Genomic DNA, 17581 nt, shown 5'->3' on the forward strand with positions numbered 1-17581 from the left:
TCATTTAAAGTCCAATAAGGGTGGAAGGGGGTGGTGTTTTAATTTCATTGATTTATAGTTCACGTGTATGTATGGCTGACTGGCTGTCGTGTAAGGTATTTTCACAGTTTAGTATATCCCAAACATATGTATTGTATTGTTTTTGTTGTTGTAGCTGTTTTTTTTTTTGCTATCCCAACAGTCCCAAAGGAAAAATTGTTACTTCATAAGAAGGAATGAAAATGAACCGAAAAATATATAGCAAAAAAATGGGGGAAAAAAGAAGTAAAATCTCCGCATTATAGTGCTTACAACTCATAATTTCGCTCACACATTGTCAGTTGATGAGTGCTTATTGTATGGTGCTAATGTTTCTATCGACTAATGTCGCTTAGTTCGTACGTTCGTTGGTTGGATGGATGAATGGTTGGAAATGGTTGTTTGTTTGCTTGCTTGCTTGGTAGTAGACCGACTCTATTTTGCATTCTGATTCAACTTTGAAACACACTTCAGTCTAATAATACCTCCAACTAAGTAAGATTGCCGACGAATTAAAAGCGGAATATTATATTATATGACGACGATGTGACAACGACATTAAATTAAATACATACACAAGTGTCTGTGCGTGAGATCAACAAAAAAATATATATTGAAATTTATAAAATATACAAAAAAAAAGTAAAAGAAAAATTCAACAAACCCACATTAAAAGTGTTATGATTGCAATGAAAATTTAAATAAAAATGATATTAAAAACAACCTACAAACATACAGCAAACTACGTTCATAAAATGTAGGCCCGAAAATAATGAATTGAAAATGTTTTATACTTTTTTGTTTCCAATTCCAATACAAAAAATTATAACATTTGCATGAAGAGAAAAAAGTCTGTTGGAAAAAAAAAATTTTGAAGAAGAAAGAAAAAACTAAATCATCAGAAGTCAGAACATAGCAAAGTGAATGAGTTAGTGAGTGAACGTAATTGAAAATGAAAGCTCATAATTTATACAAAAAATTCAAATGATATATAACAAACAATATACTTACTTCTTACATATTTCTTCTGTAAACATACATAGATACACAGATACAGATACCAAATATGAAAAATGATACAAATTAACACCAACAACAACAACCAAAAAAGCTAGAAAAAAACAAAATAATAATTAAAAAAATCTTCTTCTTAAATTTTGTCTAAAAAGAAAATTACATTGTATAAGTAAGAAAAAAACATATACTTCATATACATACTTATATATTGAAACATCCGCTGTTGAAATACTCATCATCCATCAGATACTATAGTACATATACAATAATCATACTTACATTCATACATACATACATATATATCTATATCCATCTATATGTAGGGAAGTATGAAAAATCGATGCCAGACTCTGTAACTTCAAAGCGGCCAGTCGTTGTATTCGTCAATGTGCTGCTGATGTTTGCTTAGATTTCAATAATTAAAACAAAATAATAAAAACAAAATAATAATACAATTAAACAAACTTTCAATTTAATTTAATAAAAATCCACAACAACGACAAAACAACATTTAATTTAAAACGTATTAAACGAAAAACGAATTACCTTTCTTCTCTTATTAAGTTTAAAACTGCAAACAGCAAAAAAAAAATATTGAAAAAAATAAGTGTATAGAAAATTAGTTCTTATAGAACCAGAAAAAAAGTAATCCTTTGGCAAAAAAAATAAATGATAAAATAGACAACACATCCTTTAATTTAAATGACAAGTGCATCCGTTATTGATAATGCTCCCACAACCATTTACAACCTTGTAACACATCAAAAACATTAGAGGCCAACCATTATTCTAAACTAAACTATTAGAACTTTTATAAATGGACTTTCGATTTATAGTTACGGTAGTAACTAAATCTCGATAGAAAACAAAACAACAATCATTTCATCAACTGCCGCAGCAGCAAAAGTATCATATTTTCGTTTCTATTGAACATTTCTTCAAACAGAACCACAAATGTAGGTTTAGTATTTGTTATTGTTGTTATTGTTGTTTTTTAATATGTATACGAGATTAAACGATTTTCTTTCTTTAAATACACACACACACACAACAAAAAGGGAAATCGAAGAGGAGGAAATGTTAGATGCTGTTACATTTCCTATTGATGAAATTCCCGAACCCATTAAAGTACTAGATGATATAATATCCGAATTTGAGGATCTATCTTTGAGGCCACAATTGCAAAACAATGGAGAGAATCAATCAGAAGATGATGGTTACATGAGTCTTAGTCGCAAAAAGTAAGTTATTCGTTCAATTGAGTAATTTTGAGGAATCTGAAAGGACCAATATATATTTTCAAACTTAAGTAAATGGATATAGATAGATAGATAGATATATAGATAGATAGATAGATAAATAAATAGATAGATAAATATATAGATAGATAGATAGATAGATAGATAAATATACAGATAGATAGATAGATAGATAGATAGAAAGATAAATAGATAGATAAATATATAGATAGATATATATATATATATATATATATATATATATATATATATATATATATATATATATATATATATATATAGTATATATATTATATATATATATATATATATATATATATAGATATATAGATATATATATATATTATAGATAGATAGATAGGTAGGTAGGTAGGTAGGTGGATATATAGATAGATAGATAGATAGATAGATAGAAAGATAAATAGATAGAAAGATAAATAGATAGATAGATATATAGATAGATAGATAGATAGATAGATAGATAGATAGATAGATAGATAGATAGATATATAGATAGATAGATAGATAGATAGATAGATAGATAGATAGATAGATAGATAGATAGATAGATAGATAGATAGATAGATAGATATATAGATAGATAGATAGATAGATAGATATATAGATATTAGATAATAGATATTAGATAGATAGATAGATAGATAGATAGATATATAGATATATAGATAGATAGATATATAGATATATAGATATATAGATATATAGATATATAGATATATAGATATATAGATATATAGATAGATAGATAGATAGATAGATAGATAGATAGATAGATAGATAGATAGATAGATAGATAGATAGATAGATAGATAGATAGATAGATAGATAGATAGATAGATAGATAGATAAAGATAGATAGATAGATAGATAGATAGATAGATAGATAGATAGATAGATAGATAGATAGATAGATAGATAGATAGATAGATAGAGATAGATAGATAGATAGATAGATAGATAGATAGATAGATAGATAGATAGATAGATAGATAGATAGATAGATAGATAGATAGATAGATAGATAGATAGATAGATAGATAGATAGATAGATAGATAGATAGATAGATAGATAGATAGATAGATAGATAGATAGATAGATAGATAGATAGATAGATAGATAGATAGATAGATAGGTAGATAGATAGATAGATAGATAGATAGATAGATAGATAGATAGATAGATAGATAGATAGATAGATAGATAGATAGAAAGATAGATAGATAGAAATCTTTTTTTAAGTCCTCACAATTTTAAATGCGCAATATAAACGATTGGAATTCCTTGTAAATTACCCACTGTCTTTCTAGCATGAAAGAAAAACGCGATTCGGAGGAAATGTCTCAAACGAGTTCAAGTTGTGCTCCAACCGTAACGCCTAATGAGAGTTTTGATGCTGTTGACCTGGCTCGTTTTGAGACAAATGGCAATTGTAGCAAAGAATTTATCGAATCGAAAACAACAGCAGCCACAACACCTACTAACAACGCCAATACAACAGACATTAGTAATATAGTGCAAACAACTTTAGTGAGTAGTAAAACGTCGATTAAATAACAATAGGAAAAAAGTTTAACAATTACAAAATTAAATTTTCACAGCCTAAGGCACGTACATCAAACTCAACGGCACCAAGCAACAATTCTAATTATTCTAGTCTTCCATGTTGTGGACAACGTACCACCAACACAGTTGGTGACCTAAAATTACGTGTTGGCAGCTGTAATGGTGAAAGGAATGCGCTGGGTATTGATATCAGTGCTGTTCACAAAGCAGTGCTAAAGGGACGTGTGGCCAAACTGCCCGGTAAGTAATTGAAAAATCGGAATAGTTTAATAAATATTAAACGTAATAATGATTAGAGATTCACATGGCCCTAGAACCCATACTAAATGAGCATCCTGTAACCATATATCCGGGCCCCAAAGATGGTCCTGCTGGGGCGCGTAATAGTCGGCCAAAACGTTTACAAGCTTCCGTAGATAAACACAAGGAAGTTTGTCATATACTTAATCCAGGTAACACATCGGTTTCATCTTCATCTTCTTCAAGTTCACCAGCCAGTACTGGAACCTCCTCTGATAATCAGAATCATAAAACCAATTCTTCCTCTTCGAATAATACATTGGATAAATTTTTCAAAAATACCACAGACGACGATGATGAAGAAGAGGAGGAATTGTCTGAAGACTCGGGAGAAGATCCCTCAGGCATAACTATTTCTTCGGAGTCAACGCTACTTACACCTAGGGGCATAGCTTGGGAAATTCATTTCAAAGATTTCAAAAAGAAAACGAAACAACATCAACGTGAAATCAAAAAGGTATGTCTATTTTCCCATAAAAGCTGAGGAATTACTTTTAAAACAAATACTTTTAGAAATCTTCGACGAACCATACAAAACAGGGTAATCTGAAATCATCTATAGATGATTGCAGACATTTACAAAATGTTGCCAATAATGAGGAAGAATTTCGTTGTTTCGAAGAAAGTTCTGAAATTCTAAATTCCTGCGTTTTTCGTCAATCAAGTATGCTGGGCAAAGGTACATTCATCATACGACGTGGTTCCACTAAACGGCCTCCCCGAGCTATGGATATTTTCTCCAATTATGAGGCATCCAAAGATGGTTTAAGTGAAAGTGAACCAGATGTCGATTCTGAATCAGAACGTGCAAAATATATGACGAATGATATGAGAAAAGATCCTTTACCATGTGATATTATAAAAGATGGCAATATACGACATAGTTTGGATATAGCAAAACCCTTAACATCTCCCAGAGAGCGATTATCATTGAATTTGGAATCGCATCATGCTCACCACAATTCTCTCAAAAAGGATCTGTCTCCTATACAACACCTTAGTAAATCAAATATAGAAAGTAAGTAAAATTTGTTTAATTATCAGTTGAACGCAGTTTTCAATATTTTTTTTAATAAAGCGTCCAAAAAAGGCAGCTTAAAATCATTAGATGGTCGTACTAGTTCCGAATCTATTAATATTGTAAGAACCCCTTGCCATGACGAGGCCAGTGGTTTTGATCTTAAGTCCTCGGGAGCCAGTGTCATAGATCCCACAAATATGTTTGTTTATAAGCAATCATCAAATGGTGCCATAAAAGGAGCTGATTTTAATGGTAAGGCGAAGAAATATTATAAAAATACTTGTAAATAAACTATTAAAACTATTTCAGAGCTGCGTTCAACTTCTACCACACCTCATACAGATCTGGCTCCTACCCTGGAAGAAGATGAGGAGCAATTAAGTGATCTGAGTTATAGTTGTGCTCCTTTGAAACAAATCGAAAACAATATTAGTGCTCTTTTGCGTGGTGAAATTGCTGTGGCACGCATGGTGGATATAGCAGGGCAGCCTGTAGCAAAACGTCCTTTAGAATTTCGTCCTGGAGTACATAAATCGGAAAGTGCCAAAGAAATGAAATTATCACAAAATGTATTCGGACCCTTGCCGCCATCACCGCCATCTTCCAACCCGGATACTTTTGTAAGTTTAAGATTTTTAACTATTAAGAATTGTTCCTGAAATTATATTTCGTTTTAGGACTACAATGATTTGCCTTTACCACCCTCGCCCTCAGACGATACATCGGTGGGCGAAGACGATATAAAACCGCCTGTTAAACCCTTTGTGCAAACCTCAGCCGAAGTTCATACCCAGTCAGTATCGCGAGAAGAATTACGTCCTCAACGCTCAAAGGAACGTGAAAAATCTCGACCTGTTCACCGTCATATGTCTGATGAATTGCCTTTACCTCCGCCACCACCACCTCCAACAGCATTTGAAAATTTGCCACCTGCCGTGCCACCACATCGTCACGGTCATTCATCGAATACTATGAAATCTTGGTCAATTGATTCGAATTATAAACGGAAATCACCGCGTATGATGGGAGGCTATGGTAGTGGTGTAACAACACCTACTAGTTCACATGGACCTTCATACGAAGGTAGCGGGGGTGGAGGTTATGGCACCAGACGTTATGTATCCTATGGAACTAAACGTAGTTTAAAACAATCCCCCAGAGAGGAACATCGTTTACAAACATCCTGTAGTCTACCCGAAACTCCAATATTTGCTCGTGGGTAAGATATCCGGAACATACATAGTTTTAATTTTGATATTTTTGAGACATTAATTGTACTTCATTATTTAGCTGTGACATACCCCGTACTCCATATAGACGCCAAAACGAAAATACTCCCAGCGGTTCTCGCACGGCACCCAGATCCAGTACTTCCAATAACATTAATATGGGCAACTCAATTGTGGGCATATCGGGCGGTAATACTTTCGGTGGTGCTATGTGTCGTCAACGTTCCATTAATCATGCTTTAGCTTCCAATGAAATGCTTAGACTTGCCGGCGCTCCACAGCGAGGCTGGTATCCTAAACAACGTTCTATGCGTCCAGCCTCTACAGAGAATATAGATCGTATTTCAACTATGAGACCATGGGATGGAACTCCTGGTATGACCGGCACAGGTCAGGCAAGGAAACCCTTAACACTACCACCCAATTTGACACCATCATTTCTAAATAAATCACCCAGAGAAGCTTTACGTCGAGTTACTAGTTTGTTAATAACCAAAAAGAGTAAGTGAAACATCAATTATTTATGAGGAATAAAATAGTAAATCTCTTTTTCCCCACTCTAACAGAACCAAATAAGGATAAAAGAAGCAAGTCTGCTTTTACAGCCGATCATGCATTAGAGGCACATTATTATCAAGATATCGAAAGATGTAAGTTTGAAATACATATTTGAAATTAAGACATGTTTTATTAAATTATAAAAACATTTATAGGCTCCTCTGTTAGCACTGCAAATACAACAACAAAAGACTCAAAACGTGGCCAAAGTAATACTGCTGATAAGCCGAAGAAAAAAGGCATATTTAAAACTTTATGGAAACGTACGAAACATTTTTCATTGGATCAGTAATTACAAAACTATTTTATTAATCTACTACTATATTAGATTTTTTATATATATATATGAAATTTTTTAACCAAATGCCCTCCAACAAACAAAAAAAGTCTAAGCACATCCTCTTCTCCCTTCAAACAAACAAACAAACAAACATTCACTCTTAACGTAAAATTTATTTCACACATTACCAAACAATTCATAATATTAAATACATGCATACATACATACGTATACATTTATATAATATAATAGTTATTATAAATCCTAACAAAAAGAATATCTTAACTCTTTTTTATCTATATGTAATGCACAAAGGCGGGAATCTCAAAGACTGAAATTATATGCAATTTGTCAACCAAAACTTTTTAACACAAAATCACACTTAAAAAAAAACCTACCAATCACTAACTAATGAATTAATAACGAAACTAATTTGTACACTACATAATAGTCGTAAGACGTATATGTATTCTAACGTAACGTAAATGTATTCTAACTACATTCATTATAAACAATGTTTGGAAAAATATATTTTACTAAGTAAATAGAAGCTTGTTAAACAATTTCTTAAAAAAAAAAATACATTCACAATTACAACTAAATTCCTGGCAATGGACGATCTTTATTATATACAGATGTTTATATTAAATAATTTCTGAAATTTATCTAAAAAGAACAATAATTTTGTAGCACCTTTTAACTTTTATTTCACCATCGCGGGTAGGGTATGTAAACTATTTAAAGCATGATTAAAAATATCCTTGTAGAGAGCAGTCTAATGAGTAATATGTATTATTTTCAAGATAATAATTTAAAAAATATAGTTTCCATATTTTGACAAATTAGTGTACAGGAGGAGAACTCTGTAGTCCAGTCTATAGACTATTCTATAGGCCAGAGTATTTTTTAATAAAGACTGTGGACTGTCCTCTAATCCAGACTATAGACTGTCCTCCAGACTGTTCTATAGTCCATACTATAGACTGTTCTATAGTCCAAACTATGGACTGTCCGATAGTTCAGATAACTAATAGATAGCTTAGTTCCTTTTCTGATATTATTTCGCTTTTGGAGAAATACTGTACTATAGCCCAGGCTGTAGACTATTCTATAGTCCAGACTATAGACTGTTCTATAGTCCAGACTACAGACTGTTCTATAATCCAGACTATGGAATGTTCTATAGTCCAGGCTATATACTGTCCAGACTATATACTGTCCAGACTGTTCTATAGTCCAGACTATAGACTGTTCTATAGTCCAGACTATAGACTGTTCTATAGTCCAGACTATAGACTGTTCTATAGTCCAGACTATAGACTGTTCTATAGTCCAGACTACAGACTGTTCTATAGTCCAGACTATAGACTGTTCTATAGTCCAGACTACAGACTGTTCTATAGTCCAGACTATACACTGTTCTATATTCCAGACTATAGACTGTTTTATAGTCCAGACTATAGACTGTTTTATAGTCCAGACTAATCTGAAGTTAATACATTAATAGTTGTTGCTAAAACCCAATTCAGTTAAACAACCACAACACCAAATATGTCCATTCCAATATGGAACTATTACCACTTTCGATCGGTATGGAAATCGTTGAAAAGTAACTTTCAAAATAACAAATATAATATTTTTATAGTTTCAATGAGAAAATACGTAAATGTAAAAATAAAAAATTATTAATAAATTCAAGACAAAGTTTGAGAAAAACTGAGAATAAAATGGCTTAAAATTGAGGTCTATTTTCTCCTCTCTCACTCAAGTCAACTTAAAAAGCTTATGAAAAAACATTGGGTTAATTACAGTTAACAAATAATTTGTTTAAATAATAACAGTTATTAAGGATAGAAAGAAAATAATTGAAATTAAGAAAAGTAAATAAATAACATTAAATATAACAAGTATTGTATTCTGAAAATTTACAGGAACTTTAAAAGAATTAAAACCCAAAAATTAAAATAGACATATTAGAGCAAATATTTAAAAAAAAAAGCTTAAACTGAGCTGTTAATGAATGATATTTTAACAAATTGTTGAATCGATTTTTTTGTGCAATAAGTGTGCGTGTGTGTATTTCAAATTGACAGCTCCAAAGGAGAAAAAATAATGTATTATACAGATGATTACTTTTTATAGTGTTTGAATAATTAAATATACAACAACCAAAAAAAAAAACAAATTAATTGTTAAAAAAACAATAACATTAAACATTAAAAGCCTTTTGTCTAAAAATAAACGTGAAAGCACTAAAAAATATGTGTTTGTTTTTCTTTTTCACTTTAATTATTTACATAAATTAAAAAATAAAAAAAATATGACAAAAAGCCCAAATGAATTAAATGTAATTAAAAATAATTAATGAAAATCACACGTTTATTGATAAAAAATGAAAGAAATTGCTTTAATGAAAAATAATACAAAAAACAAAACTAGTCGTTGATTTAACAAAAACTTTGCAATTTATTAAATGAAAACAATTTTAGTATAAAAGTAAAATGATTAAATTAAAAAAAAAATAAATTTTTCACCCAAAAACAAAAAAATTATATATATTAAAACATATTTAATTAAGGAAGTATACCTCAGTAAGAGACGATGATAATAATAATGCATTTATTATAAATAATAATAAAAATAATAAAATAAAAACAAATAAAAAAGATAATGTTAACATTAAAAACCAAAAACTTAATTAAAAAAAAATATATATCTTTGTCAACTATCAAGTGACTGATTTTGAAAAAGTGCTACTCAAATTTTACTGCACTGGATTTTGTAGTACTGTTCTATATGCAGTCCAGATTGAAGACCATGCTACATTTTCAAATCATTTAAACTGTTTTATAGTTCAGACTATAGACAGTAGACTGTTTTATAGTCTAGACTAAAGACTAATCTATAGTTCAGACTACAAACTGTTTTATAGTTCAGCCTATGGACTGTAGACTGTTTTATAGTCTAGACAAAAAACTTATTTAAAGTTCATGCTGTAGACTGCTTTATAGACAAGTTTATAGTCTAGACAATAAACTGTTCTATAGTCCAGACTATAGACTGTTCTATAGTCCAGACTATAGACTGTTCTATAGTCCAGACTATAGACTGTTCTATAGTCCAGACTATAGACTGTTCTATAGTCCAGACTATAGACTGTTCTATAGTCCAGACTATAGACTGTTCTATAGTCCAGACTATAGACTGTTCTATAGTCCAGACTATAGACTGTTCTATAGTCCAGACTATAGACTGTTCTATAGTCCAGACTATAGTCTGTTCTATAGTCCAGACTGTAGACTGTTCTATAGTCCAGACTGTAGACTGTTCTATAGTCCAGACTATAGACTGTTCTATAGTCCAGACTATAGACTGTTCTATAGTCCAGACTATAGACTGTTCTATAGTCCAGACTATAGACTGTTCTATAGTCCAGACTATAGACTGTTCAACAGTCCAGACTATAGACTGTTCTATAGTCCAGACTATAGACTGTTCTATAGTCCAGACTATAGACTGTTCTATAGTCCAGACTGTAGACTGTTCTATAGTCCAGACTGTAGACTGTTCTATAGTCCAGACTATAGACTGTTCTATAGTCCAGACTATAGACTGTTCTATAGTCCAGACTATAGACTGTTCTATAGTCCAGACTATAGACTGTTCTATAGTCCAGACTATAGACTGTTCTACAGTCCAGACTATAGACTGTTCTATAGTCCAGACTATAGACTGTTCTATAGTCCAGACTATAGACTGTTCTATAGTCCAGACTATAGACTGTTCTATAGTCCAGACTATAGACTGTTCTATAGTCCAGACTATAGACTGTTCTATAGTCCAGACTATAGACTGTTCTATAGTCCAGACTATAGACTGTTCTATAGTCCAGACTATAGACTGTTCTATAGTCCAGACTATAGACTGTTCTATAGTCCAGACTATAGACTGTTCTATAGTCCAGACTATAGACTGTTCTATAGTCCAGACTATAGACTGTTCTATAGTCCAGACTATAGACTGTTCTATAGTCCAGACTATAGACTGACCAGACTATAGAACAGTCTATAGTCTGTACTATAGAACAGTCTATAGTCTGTACTATAGAACAGTCTATAGTCTGGACTATAGAACAGTCTATAGTCTGGACTATAGAACAGTCTATAGTCTGTACTATAGAACAGTCTATAGTCTGGACTATAGACTGTTCTATAGTCCAGACTATATACTGTTCTATAGTCCACACTATATACTGTTCTATAGTACAGACTATAGACTGTTCTATATTCCAGACTATAGACTGTTCTATATTCCAGACTATAGACTGTTCTATAGTCCAGACTATAGACTGTTCTATAGTACAGACTATAGACTGTTCTATTATCTGTAGTTTGGACTATAGTATGTTCTATAGTCTAGATTATAGACTGTTCTATAGTCTAGACTATAGGCTTCTCTATAGTCTAGACTGTAGACTATTCTAAACCGTTGACTGTTATGTTCTTTAGGCTGTTCTAAAGTCTAGACTATAGACTGTTCTATAGTCTAGACATCAGACTATTCTATAGTCTAAACATTAGACTATTCTATAGTCTAGATTATAGACAGTTCTATAATCTAGACTATAGGCTGTTCTATAGTCAAGATTATAGGCTGTTCTATAGTCCAGACTACAGACTGTTCTTTAGTTCAGACTATTATGGATTGTTTTATATAGTCCAGACTTACGACTTTTTTATAGTTTTATAGTTCCGACTATGGACTATTTACAGACCAGACTTTACACTGTTTTATATGTTTTATAGTCCAAACTAAAGACTATTCTATAATCCAGACTAAAAATTGTTATAGATTGTTCTATATTCCAGAGGACAATTCTTTAGTCTATTACATTACCAAGACTATTCAGTTTTATAAGAAACAAAATTTTTCACAAATATCGGAAAAAAAGTTCACAACACCTTTCACCTTTTATTTGAGTAGCACAATTGCCAATTTTTTTTTAAATTTATATTTGTTTTATTATTTTGTTTTTAACAGCACTTACATAACATCACATGAAAAAAATTAACATTGAAAGCAATTCTTTTCAATTAATGCATTACAAAAACAAAAATATACAATAAAACACCATTATATATAAAAATAAAAAATTATATTAATTAAAAGACACATTTAATAAACACTTTATATTTGATAGATTAAAGAAAAACAAATTAAGGAATTTATTTGAAAGAAAAACAACAGTATTCAATTTAAACATAATGCTCACTTTTTCTATTTAAAACAAAAACCCTCAAACATAAAGTTAGATAAAAAACATCTTGTTTTTTTTAATTCATTAAATATTAAATAAAATGAGATTTAAAGCAAAAAAGAAAAAACTGTAAAGATGAAAAAGAAAGAAAAAAAAACTAGTGCCACCTTAGAAAATAATTCCAGAAGACAAGAGAATAAAGTTAAGTTTAACTTTTTTATTATTAAAAAAAATTAATTATACAAAAAATGTTCATATAATATATTTATTTATAGTATTATATTTTTCAAAAACAAATGATAATCATCACCACTTAATAAACATATTTAATATGTATGTAGTTTTTTTTTTCTTTATTTTAGTTTTAATATTTATTTTCGAAAACAAAAAAGTAAAAAGTAAAAAAAAAACACAACATTGAAAACTAAAACGCAAAAGCATTTTGAGACAGACAATTATTTCTTTCATTATATATATTATATATATATTGAACCCTTTTTAATAAAACAATTTATAACCACAATGGATTGATTGATTAATTATAGCATGAGAAAAAAAACGAACAAAATAAAAACAAAACACACTTAAAAATTATTATTATTAATATTAAATTAAAAAAAAAATGAAATGAAACAAGAAAAAAAAGAAAATTAAATAAAAATAAACACAATTCTTATAGATTCTGGTTTGTTTTATTGGACAAGTATTTTTTTTTTTTTTTTTGGGCTAAAACAAAAGCAATAACTAATAAACAATTCAAATAATTTTTTTTATTTTCTTTTTTTTTTAATTAATAAATTATCATTTGAATTTAAATTGTAAATTGTATAAAATAAAATTAATAATGTGTTATTTTATTAAAAAATTTGTTTTTTTTTCTAGTTTTGCTAAAGGCCAAAAGAAAAAACTAAAACAACAATTGTAAACACATTAATTTAAGAAATAAAAAGCAGTGATCGTCTTAAAATAATGAAAAACAACTTTAAAAGGAAGAAGTAACTAAGCTAAAGAGAAGGAGAGGAGGGAGGGGTAAGTGTAATAGGGTGAGTTCTTTACATGATTTTAATTAGTTTGCTGACAAAATTTTCACTTTTTGTTTTTATTATTTTGTGGTTTTTTGTTTTTTTTCTAATATCATACAGGAAAATTATATCTCTCCACATGATGGTTTGTATAAACGTAAGTAAGTGAGTGGGTAGTGTTGGTGGTGGTTGTTGATGACATATACCATTAGTACTTGAGCTTGAATTATGCCACATAGCTGTATTCATCACCCGAATTGGGAGTTCGTTCTATGTATTGTTTATCAATCAATGATTCGATACATTTCTTAATAATTGTGATGCTAGGTGTAAAACTAACATTTGGCTGCGATAATATCTAAAACAACAAATAAATGTTATTATTAAATAAATAAAACTGTTTATATAGATGATAATAGTATGTATTATAAAATCTGCACACTTACCTCTTGTATTAGAGCATTATGTTTAAGAACTTTACGAGATTTCATTATGCGCACTATGGCTGCTTGTAAATATAATTTACGATCTTCATCGACTGCATTTATCGTATGTTCAACCTGCAAAGTTAAAAATAAATAAATAAATAAATAAATAAATTAAAAAAAAACTAGCAGCTGTTACCTCTTGTGGCGTTTCTTTTTGTAAAGCTGATGTTATTTTGAATTTGGTACGTTTATTTGTATAATCTAAATTCAATTCAATTTTCGTATTATCATCTAGATTTTCACTACTGGCATTGAGTATTTTTGATTCTAGCAATGATTGCATATGCTTTTGGAAGGTTTCAGCATTCAATTGTAGTGTAGTTTGTATTTCTTTGCAGGTCATTGAGTCACATGATTCGAATAGCAGCAACATGGCCATTTGATAGGTTTGCATAGTCACAATATAGGTCTTTTTCAAATAGCCCAATTTTAATTCACCATGACACATGTGATGCAACCAGGTAAGTTTACGACCACTAAATGAAGTGTGATAGAATGTTTCAAACTGTAAGTAAGAAGATATAAATTAGCTTTTTTCGATCATTGCTTAACTGAATGCGTAAACGTAATCAAAATGCAGAATAGAAGTGTTTTTTTTTTAATTAAACGAATTGTATTATTAAACACTTACCATTCTTATAGCTTTTTCAAATTCTTGTGGTACTGCAAAGGGTATAACAACCTGTGTGGGACCCAAAGGCCAAGCTCCAGCTTGTAAAACTTTTATTGAAAGGTTTATGCCTTAAAAATAATAAAAAAGAAAAATAAACATAAATACTATAACACTATATAATATATGTAACAACTACACATTTACCTAAATCTATATTCTCCTGTTTTAAGTAATTATTAAATTTATTATTTAAATCGGCCGATAATGAAATATCCGTAAACATGCGATGTAATTTATTAGTAAACTCATAACCACAAGCTTGCTGTAAAAATAAAAAACAAATTGCATAAACAAAAAGGAAAATTTATTCAAACATCATTTGAAATTACCTTTAAACGATTAATCATGGCCTCTTCAGCATCCATACTTTGCGACTGTTCGTGTATCAAACGTTTGGCCAATAAACGACTATAGAACTTTTGAAAAACATCCTTATCTTCAATATATTTAAATATCGTTATATTATTGGTCAGTTTCTGATCAATTTCAGCTTCAGATGTTTTAGATTTTTTCAGCAGTGTATCACAGTACTTTGCCACATATTCAGCACTGCGGCAGGGTTGCTTATCACTGGGTCTACGATTAATAACACTAGCACATGCCTTATCTAAAGCGCTTAAAAACAAAGGATCATTTTCGAACACCTCTGCAATTAATTGAGTGTATTTCTGGTGCACTTTCAACATGTCCTCAACGAATTGTATGTGAATGTTTTCACCTTTAAGAGTTGAAATCGTTTCGAGTCCTTCGTTTTTAATGTGATCTAGAAACGTTTGTATGAGCATGCCTTTTAAATGATCTGGTATGGGCTTTAAAATTATATACATATTGCGTAGATCCTTACGATTTTCCTGGGACACCATTTGTTTGCATTCCGAATACAAGAAGTCTAAACGTTCATTAATGAACTTCTCTTCGCATTGCTTAAGAAGTTTAGGTAGAGAACTAAACAATTATAAAAATATATAGAAAATTATTAGATATATAATATATACAAATATGTATTTAAAAATTTAACTTTCATAATGTCAACTCACCTCGAATGTAGAAATTTCTGAGCTCGTTTATTTTCCTCGTCTAAAATCTTTATAACTTCCTCAATATATTGACTAACTGTACACCTTTCCAGCAAAGCTGTCGCCTCGGTGTGATAATACTCCCCGCTGGCCAATAGCAATGGACACTCGAATAGCCACTGATAGATTTTCAATGTGCCCATCTTATTGTAGGCCTGTACATCAACAAAACTATGTATAACGACATTTATGATCTTAACGCGTTCTTCGTCCAGTCCAGTGCTGCCTACACGATCTTGTTTGATGCAATCTAAAATGTGTTTTACCAAATCAAAACTTAGCGATTCAATCATTTTTGTGCGCCATATATCCAAGCCCAATTCTCCAATCTCCATTTGTTCATAAGACTCGGTGGTCAGATTGCCGTAAACAACATCGGCATCAGAGATTTTTTGTTTCTTGATATGCTGTTGATTTAGGTAGGAATAGAGATTGTGCAGATGTTTAATACCATTGCTATACTCGGTCCAAGCATCGTAGTAACGTTTCAACAGATCCGGCTGTTCACCTTCTTTGCCCTCCAAGCCGGGTGGATTAACTCGTGTATGCAGCATATTCTCTACATGTTGCTTGAGAAATTGTTTAGTTTCCTCATACAAGAGATCTGCAAATGGTTCGGGATGGGCCACACATAAATTGTACACATTTCTACAAACACAAAAAACCAAAATTAGAAAGTCTTCCTTTTGTTTATCTTTATTATTGCAGCACACAACAACTAAAAACAACAAAATACTCACGTAAAGCTGGTATTCCAAACATTTTTCTCCACCTTATCTAATTTAATAACCGCCTCAGCTGTACTCTTTAAATCAGTCCAAATTTCATTAAAATTAACTTTCTTAGGTTTTAAGGACATCTTCAACTGAAATTGTTTATAAACTTTGATTTATTACCTTTTTAAGTTTTTTTGTTTTATAAAAAAATTAAAGCCAAATAGCTCTATTTCCCAATAACCCTGAGACTTCCACATCCACTCTCATCACAATCAAATTATTGAGCAAAATTTGTAGAGCAATTGATAACGTTACCGAAAACAAAAATTACATTCATAGCTTTTCAAATGAATGTTTTTATTTTTCACTTACTTTTATATGTTGTTTATATAAATAATTTTTTAATTTTAATAACACTTAATGAAAAACTTTTGGATTATTTTCTTTTTTTTTTTGCAATTTTTCGTCGAAAATTTTCATTAACAAATTGTCATTGTGCTGTCAAAAAACAATAAAATCTATTTCGACCAACTCAAATGTCATTAATAAAAGTAACAGGGTGACTATAATTGTGATTAAAATTTCAAAATGCATTCCATCAACATATGTTTTTTGTTAATCACAGAGTTTTAAAGGAATTTAATAATAGCCTTTTAAACTTTAAATATATCATTAAAATAAAAAAGTACATTGAGAAAATTGGTGCAAATTCAACAGAATTCAATAATAGCCTTTTAAACTTTTTAATATATCATTAAAATAAAAAAAGTACATTGAGAAAATTGGTGCAAATTCAACAGATCGCTTTAAAATAATATCTTTTAAAGAAAACTCAATAAGAATAGAAAGTACTTTTTTTAATATAAATATTTATGAAAGTCCATTTTGTACCTCCATAATTTCTATAGGAAATCAACAACTTCCACAAATCTTTGTACAACATCCAACAGCAAATACAACTCTGACTTAAAAAATGTAAACAATTAGGTTTTTAAAATATTTTACGTTTTAGAAGTTTAAAAAATCGAAAAAAATAAAAATTTTGAAACAAATAATAGACTGTGAATCCATAGAAACAATAT

General features: G+C 30.2%; 2 protein-coding genes across 9 annotated transcripts; one reads left to right on the plus strand and one right to left on the minus strand.

Moving 5' to 3' along the window:
• Positions 1-161: 161 nt before the first annotated feature.
• LOC111674534 lies at positions 162-13942 on the plus strand. 8 transcript variants are annotated; one of them, XR_006940078.1, is made up of 14 exons: positions 169-1991; positions 2094-2276; positions 3624-3843; positions 3915-4119; positions 4176-4636; positions 4693-5197; positions 5258-5452; positions 5510-5820; positions 5878-6419; positions 6491-6930; positions 6996-7079; positions 7143-7275; positions 13407-13567; positions 13667-13942. XR_006940078.1 is itself a non-coding variant. In XM_046945270.1 (14 exons), coding segments are annotated over exons 2-14 (3324 nt in total). In that variant the 5' UTR covers positions 169-950; positions 1359-1989; the 3' UTR covers positions 13450-13942. The 8 variants fall into 8 exon arrangements, 5 of the variants coding, with proteins under 5 accessions (XP_046801227.1, XP_023290926.2, XP_046801226.1 ...); XR_006940079.1 differs by having other exon boundaries at positions 13407-13553; XM_046945270.1 differs by having other exon boundaries at positions 169-950; positions 1359-1991; positions 13407-13942.
• On the minus strand, positions 13595-16961 carry LOC111674533 (cullin-2). The gene is made up of 9 exons (XM_023435155.2): positions 16872-16961; positions 16524-16648; positions 15745-16431; positions 15037-15652; positions 14852-14969; positions 14666-14775; positions 14171-14539; positions 13993-14106; positions 13595-13904 (listed from the first exon to the last, which is right to left on the minus strand). The coding sequence occupies exons 2-9, from the start codon at positions 16640-16642 to the stop codon at positions 13773-13775; spliced, it is 2265 nt and encodes a 754-aa protein (XP_023290923.1). The 5' UTR covers positions 16643-16648; positions 16872-16961; the 3' UTR covers positions 13595-13772.
• Positions 16962-17581: the final 620 nt, after the last annotated feature.

Source organism: Lucilia cuprina, chromosome 2 (assembly GCF_022045245.1).
Source record: "Lucilia cuprina isolate Lc7/37 chromosome 2, ASM2204524v1, whole genome shotgun sequence".
Lineage (NCBI taxonomy): Eukaryota > Metazoa > Arthropoda > Insecta > Diptera > Calliphoridae > Lucilia > Lucilia cuprina.

Excerpts from the sequence above, each read along its gene's own strand:
- LOC111674534 (XM_046945270.1), top strand. Across the intron at positions 2,277-3,623 it reads ATGAGTCTTAGTCGCAAAAA|CATGAAAGAAAAACGCGATT; the intron begins GTAAGTTATTCG and ends CTGTCTTTCTAG. Across the intron at positions 3,844-3,914 it reads ATATAGTGCAAACAACTTTA|CCTAAGGCACGTACATCAAA; the intron begins GTGAGTAGTAAA and ends AAATTTTCACAG.
- LOC111674533 (XM_023435155.2), bottom strand. The coding sequence starts at position 16,642 with ATGTCCTTAAAACCTAAGAAAGTTAATTTTAATGAAATTTGGACTGAT. Across the intron at positions 15,653-15,744 it reads CAGAAATTTCTACATTCGAG|TTCTCTACCTAAACTTCTTA; the intron begins GTGAGTTGACAT and ends ATAATTGTTTAG. Across the intron at positions 14,107-14,170 it reads AAAAAGAAACGCCACAAGAG|GTTGAACATACGATAAATGC; the intron begins GTAACAGCTGCT and ends TTAACTTTGCAG.